Raw genomic sequence first — 20,147 nt, forward strand, 5'->3', positions numbered from 1 at the left:
GGCTAGATAGGATTTCTTCACATGCATCTCTGGAGTGCCCAGCCAAGGTTAAAAGAGATAAACAGGTGCCTCAGGAGGCTTGTTGTCAGGGAAGATGATATTTGTTGACAAACTGATCTTTTAATTTCTGGATTCCTTTGGAGCAGATTAATGAAATCAGAATGACCTGTGCCCCAATGCCAAGCCAAGAAGTGTCTAAATTACCTGGATAATTAACTTTGTTTTGACTGTCTAGACATTGTTTGTGAAGGTTTTTTAAAGTAGGACTTGAGGGATCAGACTTGCCTTAATGTCTTCCACCTCAAAAGTTTATAACTCCCTTCTTTAAAATTCTCCCTCCCTTTAAGTCGACCCCTCAGCCTGTCCCTTTCCGAGTGGGAGACATGGCCCTGTTCCTCTTCTGTAAGGTACTATCAGACACAAAAACAGTGGCGAGTCCAAGCTGGCGGAGTATGCTTCAAGTGGACACAGCACAGAAAAGAACTCAAACCTTTTGTTTGCATTGATTCTGTATTTACTTAGCACCAGTAAGTGGCAGGTTCCACATCAGGAAACACAATCTGAAGCCAGAGATGAAGTCCCACAGCTTTCCAATGCTTCCAAATTCAGCAGGGCAAACCCTGTTTAATCATCTCAGAGTAAAATCACACAGAATGCACAGCACAGTGTAAAGCACTCAGCCTCTGGAGTCAGCTGGACTGGGTCTGAATCCAGGTTTCAACACTTATGCAAGTTATTCAGTCTCCCCAAGCCTCATCTATAAGACACAGACAATATTATGAAATCTGTAAGGTTATTAGATTAGATTATGTAAAGTGCTTAAAACCTACTATAAAATATAAACTATTTCCCATGTTTTCTTAAAGTATAAAAAATAGTATATATTGTACACACACACATACACCACACACCTATCCCCACCACCAGCAGGGTGAGGATTCTGCCTTCAACTTGCTTCCAGAAAATAAGTAGATGTTCTCAGGGACAAAGACCATCAGTGCTCAGTGGTCAGGACAGCACCAAGCTGGAGAGGATAACAGTAAGGATCAGGATGGCCAAGCCACAGATGCAGCTGAGGAGGAATGGCCACAGGCAGGAGGGCAGGGATGGCACAAGGACAATACTGCCAACAGTCACTGCCAGCAGCCACCATGCAACTGCAGTGGAGATAGCAGGGTGGATTCCAGAAGGGATATTTGGCCTCACGGAAGTAACTCTACAGGGCAGACCCGGTGTCTTAGCCTATGGTTCAATCAGGCTTTACAAAGACTCTCTTGGTTTTCTTTTCTCAGGTCCCTCCCGCTGTGTGACCTCTGCTTTGGGTACACATACTCTTAAGGGTCACAGAACCCAACATGGGGCAAGCAAAGAACATCGGGCTAGGAGTTAGCTGATGAGGATTCTTGGTCCCAACTCTGCTATCAAACTGTTAAAGAACCTTGGCCAAGTCATTTAACTTCCCATATTGGCCCAGGAATAATGAAGAGAAAGAACTATTACAAAAAAAGAAATCATGGAAGGCTGAAGCCTAAGAGACCAAAGGAGATTACTCTAGCCTTAAGCCTCTTTAAGCCAAAAATGTTTCAGGAAAATTTAATATGAATCCATTCATTTTATAATATATTTAAGTCCATGAGTCACATCCACATTATGTCCCTGTTAAAAATTCTAAAAAGCCACAGCAAAAAGCTAAAAAGGGTCACCTCCCCACCCCACCCCATGGGTGGGGTGGGGAGGGGAGGGGAGGGAGCCTGTCTGTGGGCCCATGTTTGCTTTCCAGCCCCCAAAAGAAACACCTGACCCAGCACCCTCTGGGAAAATCAGCCTGTGATTCAAAGAGATGCTTGTTCAATGATGATTACAACTCCAGCCATACCATCAGTCCACCAGAAAGTCTAAGGGGGGCAGGCAGCCAGAAGGACAGAACCTTTCTCTCACCAGGAATTAACTAGCTCCAAGCAGATGGGTGACGTGGCGCCACCAGGGGAAGATAATTTAGCCATTGTGTGCACGATGAGCATTCCCATTCATTCGTGGAAGCCTTTCAGTGTCACTGGGGCCTGGAACCAAATGTAATCCTCCCAGGTTGTAGCTGGGATGGCGGGTCGGCCACAGGACAAGGTCACAGTCAGCTTGTGGCCCCGGCTGGGCACTCTGTAGTTGAGCTTGGGTCGAAACCAATCTTCTCCACAGTCGCGGTGACCCTGTGCCATGACGATGGTGCCCATGAGTGGAGGGACCTGCAGCTCACTGAAGGCATCAGCCAGGAAAATGGCTCGGAAGAGGCGGCGCAAACAAGCTGCCGTGCTCAGGCTCGGGTCCATGCTGTTGGGGGCTAATCGGGACAAGTCAAGCTCATAGAACTCCTTGGGGCTGAGGGCATTGCCCCCAAGGAGGATCAGCACTCGAGGGACTAGTGTCCGGGCAAAGAGTCCCTCCAGGTGGCTGAGGACACTCTCCAGTTCTGCCAGGGTTTGCTGGCATTTCCTGCTGCTCACCTCAGCAGTGGCCCGAGGTTTCTTCTTCACCACGTCCTCTGCCTGTGAGGACAAAGAATGGTGACAGAGAAGGTCTGCAAGATAGACGAAAGCTAATGCCCTTTGAAGAACCATGCTGGGACAGAGCAGACTCACAGGACTGGAACTCCAGTTCAGTGAACCGCCACACTCAAGACCCTGGGTTTTATCACAGGGAAATGTATCAAAAGGAAAACAGATTCTTTGTACAAAATTATAATTCTTCCGCACTCAGAACAGCAAAGACAGTGTACTGAAGCATCCAGAAATTAGCAACTAAAACACTAAAATACTCATGTGGTGGCATGGCAGGTAGTAAGCTTTTGCTGTGCTGAAAATAATGGCAAGACTGAGGACTGCGGACTTCCCTAGTGGTCCAGTAGTTAGAACCCACATTCTAACGCACAGGAGGAGAGCTTGATTCCTGCTTAGGAAACTAAGATTCCCACATGCCACAGGGCAACTAGACAGCCTGTGCTTGGCAATTATTCAGCAAAAAAAAAACAAAAAAAAACCCACCAAGGATTATTTGGTCTCATAAATTCTGGAGTTCATCCTCCAGTTAAACATGGCATTCATGTTGAGGTTTGACAGAAAATAGCAAAATTCTGTAAAACAATTATCCTTCAATAAAAAATAAATTAAAAAAAAAAACATGGCAAGCTGATGGAAGGGAGGAAGGAAATGAAAGAGTGGGTGGGAGGGAGGAAGAAAGAGGGGAGGGAAGCAGGAAGGGAGGGGAGAGAAAGAGGACTCCCAGTGGCAAAAATAACTAAAAAATAGATGGCAGTGGCTAAAGACAACAACAAATTTTTGGAAGAGAGAAAGCAGGAAGCACTCAAGAGAGCTGAATACCAAGTGCTGTCAGAGGGGACTCCCCTGAGAAGCAAAACCACACTGAAGAAGTCCATAAAAGGCCTAGGAGTTGTTCACTTAAGCACCACAGAACACAAAAATGAACACATGGGGACTGAGTGAACACCTGTGCAAGGACCCTAGGCGTGCATGCGTGCTAAGTCACTTCAGTCATGTCCAGCTCTTTGTGACCCTATGGACTGTGGCCTGCCAGGCTCCTCTGTCCATGGGATGCTCCAGGCAAGAATACTAGAGTGGGCTGCCATTCCACTCCAGGGGATCTTCCCAACTCAGGGATCAAAACTGCATCTCTCATGTCTCCTGCATTGGCAGGCAGACTCTTTACCACTAGTGCCACCTGGGAAGCCCAGGACCCTTAGATGGCCTGCCCACCCAAACACAATGTTTTGGAAGTGTTCTTTCTCTCTTTTCTTCCTTCCTTTTTCCTCTCATGAGTAGTGTATCAGGTGGAAGCACAAATAAACGTGTTCAGTTTACCATGTATAACTGAAAGATAACTCCAAAATCACCTTTATTAGAGCAAATAATCATCTTTCCCTTTATCATTACCACTTCGTTCCCACCCAGTGTCCTTTAAGTCTATCAGCTAGCTCACAGGGCCAGCCACGCACACAGAACTTTCAATGACTTATTCTTAAATATTCAGACACCAAATAAAAGCCTCAACTGTGAAAGAGACCAAAACAAATAAATAGGAAAGGAATCTGGAAGACACAGAGACAGTGCAAGGGACAGAGGAAAACTTCAAAAACACAGTAATTAACACTCACAAGTAAGAGAAGTTCATACAGACAGGAAACAGGATATAATTAAAAAGGAACATGTGGGACTTCCCTGGTGGTCCAGTGGGTAAGACTGTGAGCTCCCAATGCAGGGGTCCGGGTTCCATCCCTGTTCAGGGATGCTTGCAGGTTGCAAATAAGGCCCAGCACAGTCAAAATAAATTTAAAAAATAAAAATTTTAAGACAAAGTTCTTAAGACTGTGACTGCCAAAAAATTACTTTAAGTGTAAGAATATAAACTCAAGGAAGAAAAGTATAACAGAAACTAAGAAAAGAGGATTTGGAGAGAAAAATACACTAAAATGAGAGGATCATTCATGAAGTTCAAATGTAACACACAATAGGAGTTTCAGAAAAAGAAAACAAGAGAAAAAGCAGGAAAGCTTTGACTACCCAGACTAGAGTGGGAAAGGACTGAAGCCATAGGGCTGAAACATCCTTTACAGCTGCTTATGCTGACATGCGTGAAGGTTCCTTTAACCACCCTTTTTACCTGCCACCATCTAATAGCCACAAAGTTCACTCACCAATTTTCTCCCAAAGCTTTTGCCTACCTGGGGAAAAGGTTTTCGGTAGAAGTGCTTAAGCTGTTCGTAGGGCAGAGGTAGTTGCTGGCGTTGGTACATGATATGTTTTAGAAGCTCACAAGTAAAGCGACAGCAGCCTTCCTGGCTCACAGGCCCAGGAAACACCACTGGCACCATGCAGTCTCTGGGACGAAAGGGCTCCAAAGGGTTGGGAGGTTCCTGGGTGGAGGTGGTCTCAAGTAGTTCTATCTGGGGGTCCTGAGTTTCCTCCGACTTCTCACACCACTCCAAATCTAGTAGGTGCACAGAGGGACAAGAGAGAAAAACGAAAAACTTAAAAGGTCTATGGACATAGCACCCTGAAGCCCGATCTCCTCTGTTCTCCAAAGCTAAACAGGGTCCGGCCTGATTAGAGCTTAGATGAGAAAAAGTTAAGAGGCCAAAATCAGTCTTCCCATCCCTTGTGGCGACATCAGCCACCACAGCTGAGGCCACACGCCTACACACGCGGATTCCCTCCGCAAACTCCCCTCTGGGAGGCTGCTCGCAGGTTCCAGATCCCAGTTGTCCAAGTAAGAGACTGCAGGATTTGGAGGGACCGGGTGGCGGGAATTTCGGAGACAGCGACTGGAGATCTGCTCAGAAAGCAGAGGCCCTGATATGGGAAAATGAGTTGAGAGAAAGCGGTGTCAAGCAGGGCCCAGAACACGTCGCAAAGAAAGAGGAGAATGAACCAATGGAATCCAGGGCCGCGGGGGCGATGGAGTCAAAGGGGCCGAGTCAGAGCTGGGAGGGACGACGGGAAATGGGGACAAGGAACACGGGCTAGTGAAACGACTACGTGCTAAATGACTGGAGGGAGCCGTGGCAGGGAGGAAAACAAACTCCTCGAGCTCCGGACTCTATACCTTACCAGGGACTGTAGCCGGGGGCTGCACTTCCGGCTCCGGGGCCGCCATCACGACCTCCTTCCCGTTCTCCATTCGGTTTGAATAGGCGCCCCGCGGTGCTTCATGGGAAGCCCGCGCCTCCACTTCCTGTTCTGCTGGCCCGGAAGTGGGAGGGGCGCCGCGACTGTGCGGCAGAGGCTTCTCTGGGTGGGAAATTGAGCCCTGTTAAGGAGCGGAGCGGAGCCCTCCTAACACCCTTCGGCGAGTCCGTCGAGCCCTCCTCCCACAGAGAAACCGCGGGTTCTCAACCACTTGGCGCTGCCTTCCGAGGACACCCACTCACCCGCATCCATTCTTCCCTGCGTCCTCTATTCGCTACGCACCTAGTTCGTGTCAGGCCCTGTCCTAGGTGCTGGAGTCTCTGCGGCGAAGAAGCCAGCGACTGGAGGGGTCCTCAAGGGGTTCAGTGCCTATAGATTCAATGCAGTGTGATGAATTATACAGTAAGGTGTACAAGGGCAGTGGACGCGGAGAACAGGAGCGCCTAACCTAGAGGAGGTGGGAGTGAGGAATGGTCCAAGAGGAAATTGATCTTTAAGATGAGTAAAGGTAAAGAGGAGGGTCTGGTGGTCCTGGAGACTGTTAAAAACAAACAAGGCCCAAATGGATTCACTTCTGCTAAATCTCACCAAGACTCATTTCCTAATCTAGTAGGAGTTTCAGCTTCTCCTGGTGTGGAATTTTAAACTAACCAGTCTGGCATTTCAGCGCTAGTGAGGTAATCTGCAAGATAAGTCCCCCAACATTCCCCCTAAATGGAATTCCCCTTTCTTTTGCTAATAACCTCATTATCCTGCCTCCATTTCTATAAAAGTCTTGCATTTTGTACAGCCCCTCAGAGTGCCTTTTATTTACTGGATGAGATACTTCCTGATTCATGAATTGTTAAATAAAGCCAATTAGATCTTCAAATCTTCAGTTGAATTTTGTTTTTTTTAACAAGACCTTGAGATACAAGAGCATCCTCAATTCAAGAAATAAAAAGAGTTCGGCTTAAGAAGTATTAAAGCTGTGGTAGACAAACAGAAGCCAAATCATAGTAAGGAAGGCTTTCTAAGCCATATTAAAAAGTTTGAACTTGTTCCTGTAAGGGGATGGAGGAACGTTTGAAAGGTTTAAGTAGGAGAGTGACATGGTTATATTTACATTTTATACTGAAAAATTTAACCTCTACACTGGCTGCAGTGTGGAGATTAGATTACAGAGAGGACAAAGGAGGAGGCACAGATACCAGTCAGAGCTAGCAATTGGAATACCCAAGTACATGGTGAGAGAGGCCTGAACTAGGGTAGTCACAGTGGGGTGGAGAGAACTGGGTGAACCCTATAGATATTTAGGAGGTCCAGCGAGTAAGGTGGTTGATCCCAGGAAGAGGAGGGAGAGTGAGAGACTGTCCAGAAGATAAGCAAAAAAAAAAAAAAGCAGACTTTTTACTTCAGCAACTCTATGGCCAGTTGTGCCATTCAATGAGGGAGGGAACACCAGAGGAAGGCCAATTTTATTGGGAATGGGTAAGGAGAAAAGATGAGTTCCATTTTTGATAGGTTGAGTTTGTTGTTCCATTGGACAGTGAAGAGATAATTTAGGGACACCATGAGGAGCAGAAATATGTATGTGAAAGTCATCAGCAGGGAGGTTGTATACAATGAAAATGAGCAAGGATCCTGAAGACACTAATGTTTGGGGATGAGCAGAAACAAAAAGGGTCTATGGAGGAGACTGAGGAGTAGCCAGTTCAGTTCAGTTCAGTTGCTCAGTCGTGTCCGACTCTTTGTGACCCCATGAATCACAGCAAGCCTGTCCATCACCAACACCCGGAGTTCACTCAAACCCACTTCCATCGAGTTGGTGATGCCATCCAGCCATCTCATCCTCTGTCGTCCCCTTCTCCTCCTGCCCCCAATCCCTCCCAGCATCAGAGTCTTTTCCAATGAGTCAACTCTTCGCATGAGGTGGCCAAAGTACTGGAGCTTCAGCTTTAGCATTGTTCCTTCCAAAGAACATCCAGGGCTGATCTCCTTGTAGTCCAAGGGACTCTCAGGAGTCTTCTCCAACACCATGGTTCTAAAGCATCAATTCTTCGGTGCTCAGCTTTCTTCACAGTCCAACTCTCACATCCATACATGACCACTGGGAAAACCATAGCCCTGACTAGACAGACCTTTGCTGGCAAAGTAATATCTGCTTTTCAATATCCAGGGAAGTAGTAATAAAAATAGACAAGTGTTAGGTGATAGAGACCAAGAGAACAAGTGTGTTTCCGGAAACAGGAACCAGCGATCAAAACACTCCATAAAAAGCATAATGATTAAAATACTGTGGTATTGGCTTAGGAATAAACAAAACGGAAGAGAGTCAAGAAACAGATTAATGTATCAATATGTATATAGGTCTCAGCAATGATGAGGCTGACTCTTCGAAGCAAATAATTTCAAACAACTCCCTATGCATTTAGGAGGGGGAAAAATTAGTTCCCATTATACATTCTACATAAAGATACATTCCAAATCAATTAAACATATAAACATAGAAATAAACCTCAAAACTCCTAGAAAAAAATACTGGAGAATTATTCATAATTTAGGAGTGGGGTTGGCCTAGACATGACACAAAACCAAGAAAATATAAAGAATTGCTAAATCTGACTTTAAAATGTATGTAAAGATACTATACATAAAGAATGAATGACTAATTATGTACCAGGAAAAAAGTCTGCGTGTGTACATCCATTATTTACCCCACAGGCAACCACCTCATAAGCACCTCATAAGCAACCCTTCCAGGAAACTAAACACACATATCACCTTCCATCTCCCAGGACCCTGATCTCCTCCTGGGCAGAATTCCCTGCTCCTCCTTCTCCTCTGCCAGCCTTTACTCCTGTCTGCGGTAAGCCAGGTGGTATAAGATCGGATATCAGAATGGGCTATCCCACTCCATCTCTTAAAAGAAGGGAATTGGAAAGAATGAAGTGAAACTGTGTGGGGGACAGCTGAAAGATCTGTGATGATGAGAGTACAAGTGTTATCAGGTGACTGCAGCAGACCCTGGTTATCAAGAGAGCCCAGTGGTGGTGGTGGTGGTGGTGATAATGTTGGAGGAATAGTCTTAGCTCTCGCTTCCAATCCTCATCTTTCTTCAGCTGTCTCACTCAGCCCCTAAGTAGCAGTTTTCCTGGTGGGGTTGTGTCCCTGGCTGTCTGCAACATAATCTTCCTTTAGCTGAACAGGATACAGAAGTCACAGCTTGAAGGACCCATAATTGGTTGGGTCTGCTAAGCCCTTTTGCAGATTTTGGTCCTTCTGCTTTCACCGGTTTGGGGAGTTATGCCACGTGGACAGCATCTACCTGATCAGTAACCTGCCTTCCTCCTTGTGGTCCTGGGGAGAAAGCCATGGACTCCAGCAGGTCTGAACCTCTGCAAGGATCACCAGAGGTAAGCCACTGGTGCTAATTTTCCAAGGAAAACTGAGGTCTGCAGGGAAGGGTTTATCTCTAGGCTGCGTTTGAGGATCTCGCTGTTTATGAAGAGAGGGGAAGTGGACATACAATGGGTGAGTGGTGAGTCACGAGATAGCCACGGGGCTGGGAACTGAACTCTGGCGTCCTGACTCCCAGCTCAGCAACACCAACTGCTTCTCCACTCTGCCTATCTAGTGTGTTGTACACTGGTTTATGTCACTGAATGTGTTTACTCTTTGCTGACTGCAAGAGCCCTAAAGAGCAAGAGAGTTGACAGCTTGGCAAGAAAGTCAAAAGTCAGCAGTCCCCTGGGCCCTTTGCCAAGTTTCTATTCCAGGCAACTTCCCCCGCCCTCGCAGCGGTTGACGTAACCCGAGCCCCAGCCCCGCCCAAGTAGGGGCCAGGCCCCTCCTACACGCCCTGGTTGTTTTAAAACCAAACTCGGTTCTCCCGGATTGGTTCTGCTTCAAAATAAAGGGGAGGGGTAATACTCGCTGCGGGCACTCGCTGCAGGGCAGGGCTGGTTTATAGATTCAGGCCTCGTGTCGGGGCTACCGCGGTGTCTCGGGCTGCTAAAACCAGCCCCCGGAGGGTGCCAGCCCGGTAATAAAGCAGTGACCACTGTGTAAAGGTGGCATAATCATCGTAACAATAAAAGCCATAATTAGGCTAATCACCATCCGCCTCCGCCCTGGCATTGGTCCTGACTCACCCAGAAGGCACGCATGCCATTGAGGGAGAAACTGAGGCATGGGCGGAGCCAGTAGGCTGGAGGGACAAGTCGCCCTGAATTCTTCAGCTCTCCAGGTCCAAAACATCTTGTCTGCGATCGCGTTAAGGGGCCAAATCCAGAAGCGCCTACAAGGCTAGATTCTATGTAAGCTCCCCCGACTCCAGTGACTGCCCCACCTCCAGGCCCCTGGAAAAGACCCGCTCAGCTCTCGGAGACTGGAACCAGACTACAGCTCCCTTAGGCCTTTGCGCGCAAAGCCGCGCTCCTTGCCTACGCCTAGAAGCCACCCGCGGCCCCTTGCGCCGCGATGCCTCCTGGGAGTTGTAGGGCTGCGGCGAACTCTTTCCAGGGAGCTCCTAGGCCTAAGGACTCTATATCCCATGGTGCTCCGCGGTTGTTTCTGACGCGACCCGGAGGCCAGGGGATGCGGGGGCGTGGCCTGCCCAGGGCCCCACCCCGCTCTCCTCTGGCTGGCCCGACTCGGCCGTGGCAGTAGGCGCGGCGGCGGCGGCTGAGTCCGCGGCGGCGGCGGCGGCGGTGGCGGCGGGGGGGAGGGGCCGGGCGGGGGGCTGGCGGCAGCGGCGGATGGACTCGCGGGTATCGGAGCTGTTCGGCGGCTGCTGCCGGCCCGGAGGGGGCCCGGCCGTGGGCGGAACCCTCAAGGCTAGGGGCGCCGGCGGCGGCAGCAGCTGCGGTGGCCCGAAGGGGAAGAAAAAGAACGGAAGGAACAGAGGGAGCAAAGCAAACAACCCCCCGTACCTGCCCCCCGAGGTGAGCACCTGATAAGTGGCGGGGTCAGAGGTAACCACTCCTTCCGGTACCGGGACTCCAGGAAGGCGGGACAGAGAGAAATAGTACCCCCTTCCGGTGTCATAGACCCCTGAGAAGAGGAGAACCGTTTTTTCCGGTCCAAGGACCCCAGGGAGGAGGGACAGAAAGACTGGGCCTCCATTCCTGTGTTAGGACCCTGGGGAGGAAGAGTTGGGAGGGCGGCGGGAATCTCCCCACTCTCATCTAAGTAACTCCAGGTGAAGTGGGGAAAGGCGGTCCCATCCGCATCCCTTGGGAAGAGCAGAGTAGAATGCCCAAGCCCTTTTCCTGTGCAACTGAAGGAAAGGAGACTGCATCCCGGGAAGTGAGGAGTTAGAGTTTTCTAAACTTGTTCCAGGGAGGAGAGGAGTACCGGGAAAAGAGCAATATGTTCCCTCCCTCTCCACACACACAAACACAAGCAGAGAACACTCAGGCTAAGTCCTCCCGCCCTTTGCCTGTCCTACGAGGAAGTGTGCACAGCCTCCACCTTCCTGCTCCAGCTATTCCCTAAGGCAGACAATAATTGCTACTTTGTCCCTCTATAGAAAAGGAGGACACAGGAGAAGAGCCTCATCCAGTGGTTGTCAAACTTGAGCACGTTAGAGAATCACCTGCTGCACCCCTAGAATTTCTGATTCAGTAGGTCAAAGGTGTCCCTGATAATCTGTATTTCTTACAAGTTCCCAGGTGATGCGAATGCTGCTGGTCCTGGGACCACACTTTGAGAAACTTTAGCCTAGACCATCATCCTTGTATCAGTATTCTGAAGCCACTCATTCTAATTTTTCATGTCCAGCAAAATGATAAAAAGGAAGGTCTCTGTTGATGGGGAAAGGTCTCCTTTACACTCCCATGCGATTATCGGTGAAGACCTATAAGAGCCTGAGAGTCAAAGAGCCTTGAAGGGATGGAATGATGACAGGAAGGGGAGAAGGAAAACGAAATGGCCAGGGAGGAGGAGTGCAGAAATACAGGACTGGCAGGACAGGCAAATCTCATATCCTTTTGCACCTGAGAGGGGAAGGCTCGGGCAATAGGATACTTCTGTGTTGGGTCATCTGATATAGGGAAGGGGAGGGGGTGGTGTGATGGACTCAAGATTTCACCTCAGCTGGGGCGCGAGGACTAGGGGGCAGAAAGGGAAAGGCCACAGTGGTCTGGTTTGTGGTGTCTGCCTCCTTCATTATCTTTTCTGAGTTTCTTCATCTCAACCGCAACTTTGGAGACTTGACTCTTCCTTCACCTGGCTCCTCTCTCACTGGGTTTGTAGTGACCAGTGCTGAGCTCACCCTCTGGCACTGCTCCAAAACCTCTTGCAACCTCTTACTCTTGGTGTCATCAGCTGAGGGGCGGGCAGGAAGGAAATGGTGTCTCAGACCAGTGGCAAAGAACGGCCTCCACAGCCTGGACATGGAGAAGACACAGACATGGGAACAGCAATTTGAGGCCCTAGAAGGAAGGAAAGAGGGTGATCCTACATCTAAGAAGAGCATGCTGCCAGTGATCCAAAAAAGAGGGACTCAGGGTTCTGTTCCTGGCTTAGATGGATGACTGACTGTGTTCTTGGAGGCCTTTCCTTCAGAGAGGTCACCCTGGAACTGAGTACAGGGCTAGTCTGCCATGACCTTTGACAGACACCTAAAAAAGTGCAGCTCAAGCTTCCTGCTCTCATAAGTTAGCTGCCTGAACCCCAGTGGGAATCGGGGAAGTAAGGGTTAGGTCTGGACAGTGTGTGGTAACAGCTCCCTGTTTCTTTTCAGGCTGAAGATGGAAACATCGAATATAAAGTGAGTCTTAGGCTGGGGAGGGGCATGTTGTCCTTGGTGTGGGATGATTTTCTATGATCCTTCTAACTTTATGCTCTATACTGCTGCAGTCCATGGGGTCGCTAAGAGTCAGACACAACTGAGGGACTTCACTTTCACTTTTCACTTTCATGCATTGGAGAAGGAAATGGCAACCCACTCCAGTGTTCTTGCCTGGAGAATCCCAGGGATGGGGGAGCCTGGTGGGCTGCCGTTTATGGGGTCGTGCAGAGTCGGACACACTGAAAAGCGACTTAGCAGCAGCAGTCATTTAAAGATGTGGTTCAGAGTAAGGGCTCTGTACCTCATTCTGTTGGAAGAGGACGCGCTGTCCGAGGAGGTCAGGGATGAGGGTGGTTAAGAGGGAAGGGAAGGCCCTGGTCCTTGCAGCAGGACAGATGGGGAACCTGTGGGGTCAGGAGGAACATCTCTGACTTTTTCTTCTCGTGATACTTCACCTGCCCTAAGCTGAAGCTGGTGAATCCATCCCAGTATCGTTTTGAGCACCTGGTGACCCAGATGAAGTGGCGGCTCCAGGAGGGCCGTGGTGAGGCCGTCTACCAGATTGGGGTAGAGGACAATGGGCTGCTGGTGGGGCTGGCTGAGGAGGAGATGCGGGCTTCCCTCAAGACCCTGCACCGGATGGCAGAGAAGTATGCTTCCCTTTGGTCCTCCTTTCCCTAAATCCCCAGGACCTGCCTTCTCTGGACAAAGGGCTGAAGTGGGGAGGGTTAGTTTTCTGGGGTCCTCTGCCCTGGACCCAGGCTTTTTGCCCCTTGACTTAAGGTTCATTTGTGTCAAGGGAGCTGTGGATGCAGGATAGATTGAGGCAGGTAGGAAGTGGAGTAAGGTGTTCGGAGCTCTGGGGGAAGTATGAGAAGGCCATGGGTCCAGGGGGATGGGGAGTACAGGTGAGATGTGGCAGCTGTGGCCTTGCTGTGACAGAGTCGGGGCAGACATCACTGTTCTCCGGGAGCGAGAAGTGGACTATGATAGCGACACACCCCGGAAGATCACCGAGGTGCTAGTACGAAAGGTTCCTGACAACCAACAGGTGGGTCCCCACCCCTTCCTGTTTCTCACAGCCCTGCTCCCTGGGAAGGTCCTCTGGTGGCAGACTCTTCCCTGGCCTGGGACTCTGAGATTTGGTCCCCAGAGACTGCCTATGCCTTTTTTTTCTGGTTGGACTGGGTCTTTGTTGGTGTGCACCGGCTTTCTCTAGTTGGTGAGCAGGGGCTACTCTCCATTGTGGTGCATGGGCTTCTCATCCTGGTGGCTTCTCGTTGCGGAGCACCGGCTCTAGGTGCACAGGCTACAGTAGTTGTGGCTCCTGGGCTTTGTTGCTCCCCTGCACGTGCAGTCTTTCTGGACCAGGGATCAACCATGTCTCCTGCATTGGCAGGCAGATTCTTACCCACCACACCGCCGGGGAAGTCCCTGCAGCTGCTTTTGACCTTTCAGTGGACAGAGGTGAGGGGTTGGAACCTGACCTCTGACAATTCATCTGCAGTTCCTGGACCTCCGTGTGGCCGTCCTGGGGAATGTGGACTCAGGGAAGTCAACTCTGCTTGGAGTCCTGACCCAGGGAGAGCTGGACAATGGGCGGGGCCGGGCTCGGCTCAACCTTTTCCGCCACCTGCATGAGATTCAATCCGGCCGGACCTCCAGCATCAGCTTTGAGATCCTGGGCTTTAACAGCAAGGGAGAGGTGCATGCAATCACCGGGACCCAGTGGGACCAGACTCTGAGGATGGGATGGTAGTGGTGAAGGACAGAGTGAGGGCAGAGTGTGGAGACTGTGGAGTAGTGTAGATGAAGGAAGGCCCGAGGACACTGAACCCACTGTGACCTCCCTAGAAAACAAACAGGGAATCAACTGAACTAAATCCTCAGTGGGGCTCAGGGTTAAGAGGCAGGGTTACCCAGGGACTGGTTTAGGTCCTGGCAGATCTTGCAGGGTTGGGGAGGCTGGCCGGGGGCACTGAGAGCCCGGGGCTCTGGGCCAGGTGGTGAATTACAGTGACTCACGGACGGCAGAAGAGATCTGTGAGAGCAGCTCCAAGATGATCACCTTCATCGACCTGGCAGGCCACCACAAGTACCTGCACACCACCATCTTCGGCCTCACCTCCTACTGCCCCGACTGCGCCCTGCTCCTCGTCAGTGCAAACACTGGGATCGGTAAGAGGCGTCGGTGCAGGGGCGGGGTCACTCTTCTCCCCGGGCCCCTACACATCTGGGAGCCAGACCACCTCTCCTCTTGCTCTCTCCCCCTTCCCGCATCCTGACTCTCCCGCCCGCCTTCTCTGAGCAGCTGGCACCACACGGGAACACCTGGGGCTGGCACTGGCCCTGAAAGTGCCCTTCTTCATCGTGGTCAGCAAGGTGGACCTGTGTGCCAAGACCACCGTGGAGAGGACAGTACGCCAGCTAGAGCGGGTCCTCAAGCAGCCTGGCTGCCACAAGGTTCCCATGCTGGTCACCTCTGAGGACGATGCCGTTACTGCTGCACAGCAGTTTGCCCAGTCCCCCAAGTAAGGCTTTCCCACTCCAGAATCCTCAGGGAAGGCCGCCACAGGGCCCCGGAGCACAGGGTACCCCTCCCCTTCCCTACAGACCAGACCAGTTCCGGCTCAGTTCTGTGGTTTTCCAGGTTGGGATTGTGGGAGGGAGTCTTTGCTGAAGGCTGGATCCTTCCCCCAACCAGCTTTGCTGACCCCTGGAAGCCTAGAGGCAAAGTGCTGTGCCAGACGTTTGCCATCTCCCTGGGCTCTGAGATGGGTCTCACGTGCCAAACTCATAGAGAGAGGCCCCAAGCTCCTGAAATGGTTACCAGATAGGAGAGGGCAGCCCCTGTCCACTCTGAGAGAGGCTTGCCTTTCCATGTAGGGGCTCCAGCCACTGCCTCCTATTTGGAACTTTCCTCATCTGCCCATTTTCTGCCTCCCTCTACAGCATCACCCCTATCTTCACACTGTCCAGCGTGTCTGGAGAAAGCCTGGACCTGCTCAAAGTCTTTCTGAATATTTTGCCTCCACTCACCAATAGCAAAGAGCAGGAGGAGCTCATGCAGCAGCTGACAGAGTTCCAGGTAATTGGCCATCTGGACAGGCAGTCAGCCAGGGAACTAGGAGGGACTAATCCTGAGCCCAGAGTCTGTTTTGAGGTTTTAGAGCTGCCAGCCCTTGATAGAATCTTCTTTGGCTTCAGGTGGATGAAATCTACACGGTACCAGAAGTGGGCACAGTTGTTGGAGGGACGCTTTCCAGGTGAATTGCCTTTCTTGTTATCTACCCCACTCAGCCCTTACACACCCAAGGACCTGAAAACATCATAGCTCACAGGCCACCCTGGCGGTGAACAGATGTGCTTGTTTGTAGATGAGGCTTTCGCCATCAGAGATGGAGAAAGCCCATAAATTGGCTTATAAGGGAAGAAACTTGCCACTTCTTAGGATCCTTCAGGCCTCTGCAGGGGGAAGTCTGAGTCTTGACCCCACGAAGACACCTAGAGTGCATTCAGCTGACTTCATTGCCACCAGGGAAACAAGGTCCCCTGAAACTCTGCCCAAGGGCATGATTGCTCTTTCAGGAATCAGGTGGTCAGTATTAAGCCAGGAGGTCCCTGTCTGCCAGGCTCTGCTGGTGTGAGCCTTCAGTCTGGACTGGGGCAAGGCAGTCATCTCCTTAGCTTTGAGTCACAATTTGGGGTCTTTCTCCCCCACTTGAGGGACTCAGAAGGGAATGACCTAGTAGAAAAGTATATGTGGGGCTTAGGCTGACGCTGTGCCTCCTGCCCTCTGGGCTGCAGTGGGATTTGCCGTGAGGGGGACCAGCTGGTGGTGGGCCCCACGGATGACGGCTGCTTCCTGGAGCTCAGAGTTTGCAGCATCCAACGCAACCGCTCTGCCTGTCGTGTGCTGCGAGCTGGTCAGGCCGCTACGCTGGCCCTCGGAGACTTTGACAGATCTCTCCTTCGCAAGGTGAGGTGGAAGGGTGGGTTGGAGAGAAAACACAAAGAAAAGTGCCTGGGAGGCTGGCTGCTTGAAGGAGAAGCATCAAAGGTGCTTCAGGGGAACTCAGAGGGAACATGGTCTCTAACCCAAGAGGGCTGTCCGGGTATGGACAGACACTGTCTGGGTATGGAGAAGGCTTAGGATACTCACAAAGCACAGATCGCTAAATGTGAATCATTGTGTCACAGCCCTAGTGTCTAGGACTCTGAAAATACCAAGCATTAGAAGGGTTAGAGGACACAGGTGGGTAAGGGAGGGCTCCTTAAAGAGAAGGGTTTTCAGTCGGGTTTTCAGTCTTCTGAGGTCTTTGTGTTTGAAGTCCTAGAGGAAGCTGTAAAGGGTGTGAGGGCGGCCAGGGAGGAGACACTAATGTGAGGTCTGCCCTTCCTGAGTGTGAGGGCTCTGCCTCCCCAGGGCATGGTGATGGTGAGCCCAGAGATGAATCCCACCATCTGCTCAGTGTTCGAGGCAGAGATAGTCCTGCTGTTCCATGCCACCACCTTCCGGCGAGGCTTCCAGGTGACAGTTCATGTGGGCAACGTACGCCAGACAGCAGTGGTGGAGAAGATCCATGCCAAGGTGAGGGGACCCAGCCATGCCCCCGTTTTCCCAGGGAACAGTCAGAATTCTCCTGCGTCCAGAAAGGAGGGAAGCCTGTCCCCAGACTCAGAGACCTCCCTTATCCCTCCAAGGGGACAAAGCCCCACTTGGGGTGGGTAGATGCCTGCTCAACCCTCGAGGGTGGAGGGCCAAGACTAGTAGAGACAAGAGGCATGGTCCAGGGCCAGTGACCGTGTATCTGCTGCAGGACAAGCTGCGGACAGGGGAGAAGGCAGTGGTACGTTTCCGCTTCCTGAAACACCCAGAGTACCTGAAGGTGGGCGCCAAGCTGCTGTTCCGGGAGGGTGTCACCAAGGGCATCGGCCATGTCACCGATGTGCAAGCCATTGCAGCAGGAGAGGCCCAGGCCAACATGGGCTTCTGAACTCCAAGCGGGCACAGCTCTTCTGCTGTCCCTACAATACAAAAGGTGACTTCCGGCCATGCTGCCCCCCACGTTGGCGGCTGTGTGTTAGTAGGCTAGAGAGAGGGGGTGCTCTCCACTGCCTGCTCCCTGCCACCTTTTCTGGAGACATGCCAATCTAGGTATGACCAGGGAGGGGCAGTCAGTCGTGAGGAAGAAGACAGGAGAATTCAGGGCAGTGCTCAGTAGCCTAGTGTTCACCTGGTTGGCTCATCAAGCTTGGCAACCCTGCGGCCTGTCTACCGGAGGGAGCTGACCACTGCCACACCGGCCCCACTGTCAGGACTGGGCATGATCCACTGGTGTGGTTCTTGCACGTCAGGAATTGTCACAACTGCTGGGGGTGGTCCTCGAAAGCTCTCCTTTTTCTATACCTCTTCTCAAGGCCATGTAAGTTGCCCACCTCTACTTGACTGTGGACAAAAGACCTCTGCTCCGGGCCATCAGGTGGCCCAGGGTCTGAAGAAAAGGCACAGGGACAGTGAAGGCAGAGCTCCCACCCTGTGCCAAGACACAAGGCCAGCTCCTCAGCTTTCTCCCCCTTCCCTTCTTCATTCAAGGGCCACGTCCCCCGTTTCTCCTCTCAAAGGCCCCACAGGTGCTATTTGTTGTGCTGGCCCAGGTGTGGGGCCGCCAAGCTAAGACTTGGCCAACCGAGGGTCAGCTGCATGTCAGTCAGTCTTGTCCCTGCCTCCGCAGTGATCTGTTGATTTTAATGCTGGATCAACCAGTATGTTTTACTTTCCCCGACCACAGCTCCCCGTCCCACACCCTCACCTGCCCTCTGGCCCCATGTAAGTCCTCTCTTGTTTTAGTAGTTTGCAGTGAGCATCCCTTTCCCTCTGTTGCAGGGAACCTGGAGGAAAGGGAAAGATGTTGCCATATTTCCTACTCCTTAGGGCATGGATTCCCTCCTTTCCCTTTGTTAGTGTCCTGGGTTCCCATGGACTCAGGGATTTGGTTGAGGTTTCTCTGCGTGTATATATATATATATACACATACATACATATATATATTTAAATACACATATATATATTGTACAGAATAAAAATGTTTTATTGAACACACCGTGCTTATGTTTAAGCCCCAGGCTCATCTTCCAGAGCTGAATTCCTCTCGAGGATCAGAGAAAAGCAAAACCCTTATGCTGCTAAGCCCTAATGGGGGGAAAGAACCCATCCGGCCTCGTGTTCACCCTGCGTCCTTTCCTCTCCCCCACTTGCGGTCAGTGTCCCAGTGCTGTGACTTAAGTATGCTGGCTTGGTTTGCATAGTTCTTTGAGCAGAATAGAAAGTCAAACTGTCACCTTTCCAGCTAAGACAGGTACCCACCCTGTACTTGAGGGGCTGGCCACTTGCTCATGGTCACAGGGTTACATAAGGAGGCTGATGACTGCCCCATCAGAGATTTAGAGATAAGCATGCCAGCTATGTAGTGATGGGTAGAACTTAAGAGACATGGCAATCTGATCCTCACTCTTCCTAGCAATGCAAAGTGTAGTGAGGTTCATATTATAGTCTAAACTGACTTTTTGGAGCTGAAGGCTACCCACTGAAACCTGTCTTCTTCCTGTTTGTGTTCAGAGTACCTGACTACCACATTCTCTGGGTGGAGAAATATGGCTCAAGGTTAAAGTCCAATGCAAAAAACAGGGACTACATTTGCAGTACTGATCCTTGCAAAAGAAATTTAATAATAAACGTGGCCTATGGTCCCAGGGGTATTCTGCCTTCAGAGTATTAAAGTGAGCCTCCCTACCATTCAGGCTTCGCTGCCCTTTTTGGCCACACTGCACAGCATGAAGCATCTGTTCCCTGACACCAGGGATCAAATCTGCACCCCCTGCAGGGGAAGCACAGTCCCTTGGCTGCTTTTTAAATATCGCTGGTTTAACTGGCTACTAAGAAGCCTGTGGTTGAAGAACTTCCTACTGGTGTTGGGAACTAAAAACCCTTTACTTCCTTCCGTACAGCTGCTCATAAACTGCTATGAGGGAAGGCTGCAGTCACCATGAAGGTACTACAGGTCTTGCCCAACACTGGCCCTTGCACATCTGTCTGCATCCCCAAGAAACCAAGGTGTGCCTCCGGTGTGGCCTTGTTGGTTCTTCACTAGTGCTCCCTCTCCCCTCCCCCCAGGACCGCTCCTGGCCTCTAGAAGGCCACTGGAACCAAAGTTTCTACCACAGTGCTTTTCTGTATGACTTCTTCCTGTCTACTGAAGTGTTAACAATTTGTTCAACTTGATCTGTACAGCACCCAAAGGAGATTTCTTTTCAAACTTCTCCCTAGATTAAGAAAGGAAGTTTTAGAAAATGATACTGAGACATCTCCACAAACTAGTGAGGCACTCTGCATTGATACAGCACTGAGAAGGATGAAAAAGTGTATAGTAGTCTGTACATTTTTAGTGTTAGTTCCCCTAACCCTAAAATTTTCACTCTGTATTCATCCAGTGAATATCAAGGACCTATTGTGTGCAAAGCACTGTGAAGAATTCTTTTTTTTTTCTTCCCATTTTAAATATTTATTTGGTTGCACTGGGTCTTCATTGCTGCCTGTGGGATCTTTAGCTGCAGCATGTGGGATCTAGTTCCCTGACCAGGGATTGAACCCTGGGCCCCCTGCATTGGGAGCACGGGAG

The 20,147-nt window shown here is 50.6% G+C and overlaps 2 protein-coding genes across 3 annotated transcripts; one reads left to right on the plus strand and one right to left on the minus strand.

Moving 5' to 3' along the window:
• Positions 1-475: 475 nt before the first annotated feature.
• MAD2L1BP (MAD2L1 binding protein) lies at positions 476-5,743 on the minus strand. Its single transcript, XM_005900093.3, has 3 exons — positions 5,616-5,743; positions 4,730-4,995; positions 476-2,540 (listed from the first exon to the last, which is right to left on the minus strand). The coding sequence occupies exons 1-3, from the start codon at positions 5,683-5,685 to the stop codon at positions 2,028-2,030; spliced, it is 849 nt and encodes a 282-aa protein (XP_005900155.2). The 5' UTR covers positions 5,686-5,743; the 3' UTR covers positions 476-2,027.
• A 4,649-nt stretch (positions 5,744-10,392) lies between these two features.
• On the plus strand, positions 10,393-20,115 carry GTPBP2 (GTP binding protein 2). 2 transcript variants are annotated; one of them, XM_070361353.1, is made up of 12 exons: positions 10,393-10,618; positions 12,421-12,447; positions 12,934-13,118; positions 13,411-13,519; positions 13,976-14,173; positions 14,472-14,646; positions 14,780-14,999; positions 15,421-15,556; positions 15,676-15,734; positions 16,276-16,447; positions 16,895-17,059; positions 19,477-20,115. In XM_070361353.1, exons 1-12 carry the CDS (start codon positions 10,433-10,435, stop codon positions 19,516-19,518), a joined length of 1,674 nt encoding a protein of 557 aa, XP_070217454.1. In that variant the 5' UTR covers positions 10,393-10,432; the 3' UTR covers positions 19,519-20,115. The 2 variants fall into 2 exon arrangements, with proteins under 2 accessions (XP_070217454.1, XP_005900156.2); XM_005900094.2 differs by lacking the exon at positions 19,477-20,115 and adding an exon at positions 17,289-18,571 and having other exon boundaries at positions 10,394-10,618.
• The last annotated feature ends 32 nt before the right edge of the window (positions 20,116-20,147 follow it).

The sequence above is a fragment of the Bos mutus genome, chromosome 23, assembly GCF_027580195.1.
Source record: "Bos mutus isolate GX-2022 chromosome 23, NWIPB_WYAK_1.1, whole genome shotgun sequence".
NCBI lineage: Eukaryota > Metazoa > Chordata > Mammalia > Artiodactyla > Bovidae > Bos > Bos mutus.

What these genes read in the sequence shown, in the direction of transcription:
- MAD2L1BP (XM_005900093.3), bottom strand. Translation starts at nt 5,685, where the DNA reads ATGGAGAACGGGAAGGAGGTCGTGATGGCGGCCCCGGAGCCGGAAGTG. An exon ending in GCCCCCGGCTACAGTCCCTG is followed by an intron (nt 4,996 to 5,615) that starts GTAAGGTATAGA and finishes TGCACCTACTAG; the next exon opens with ATTTGGAGTGGTGTGAGAAG. An exon ending in ACCGAAAACCTTTTCCCCAG is followed by an intron (nt 2,541 to 4,729) that starts GTAGGCAAAAGC and finishes TTGTCCTCACAG; the next exon opens with GCAGAGGACGTGGTGAAGAA.
- GTPBP2 (XM_005900094.2), top strand. Translation starts at nt 10,433, where the DNA reads ATGGACTCGCGGGTATCGGAGCTGTTCGGCGGCTGCTGCCGGCCCGGA. An exon ending in CAGTTTGCCCAGTCCCCCAA is followed by an intron (nt 15,000 to 15,420) that starts GTAAGGCTTTCC and finishes CTCCCTCTACAG; the next exon opens with CATCACCCCTATCTTCACAC. An exon ending in TGGAGAAGATCCATGCCAAG is followed by an intron (nt 17,060 to 17,288) that starts GTGAGGGGACCC and finishes TATCTGCTGCAG; the next exon opens with GACAAGCTGCGGACAGGGGA.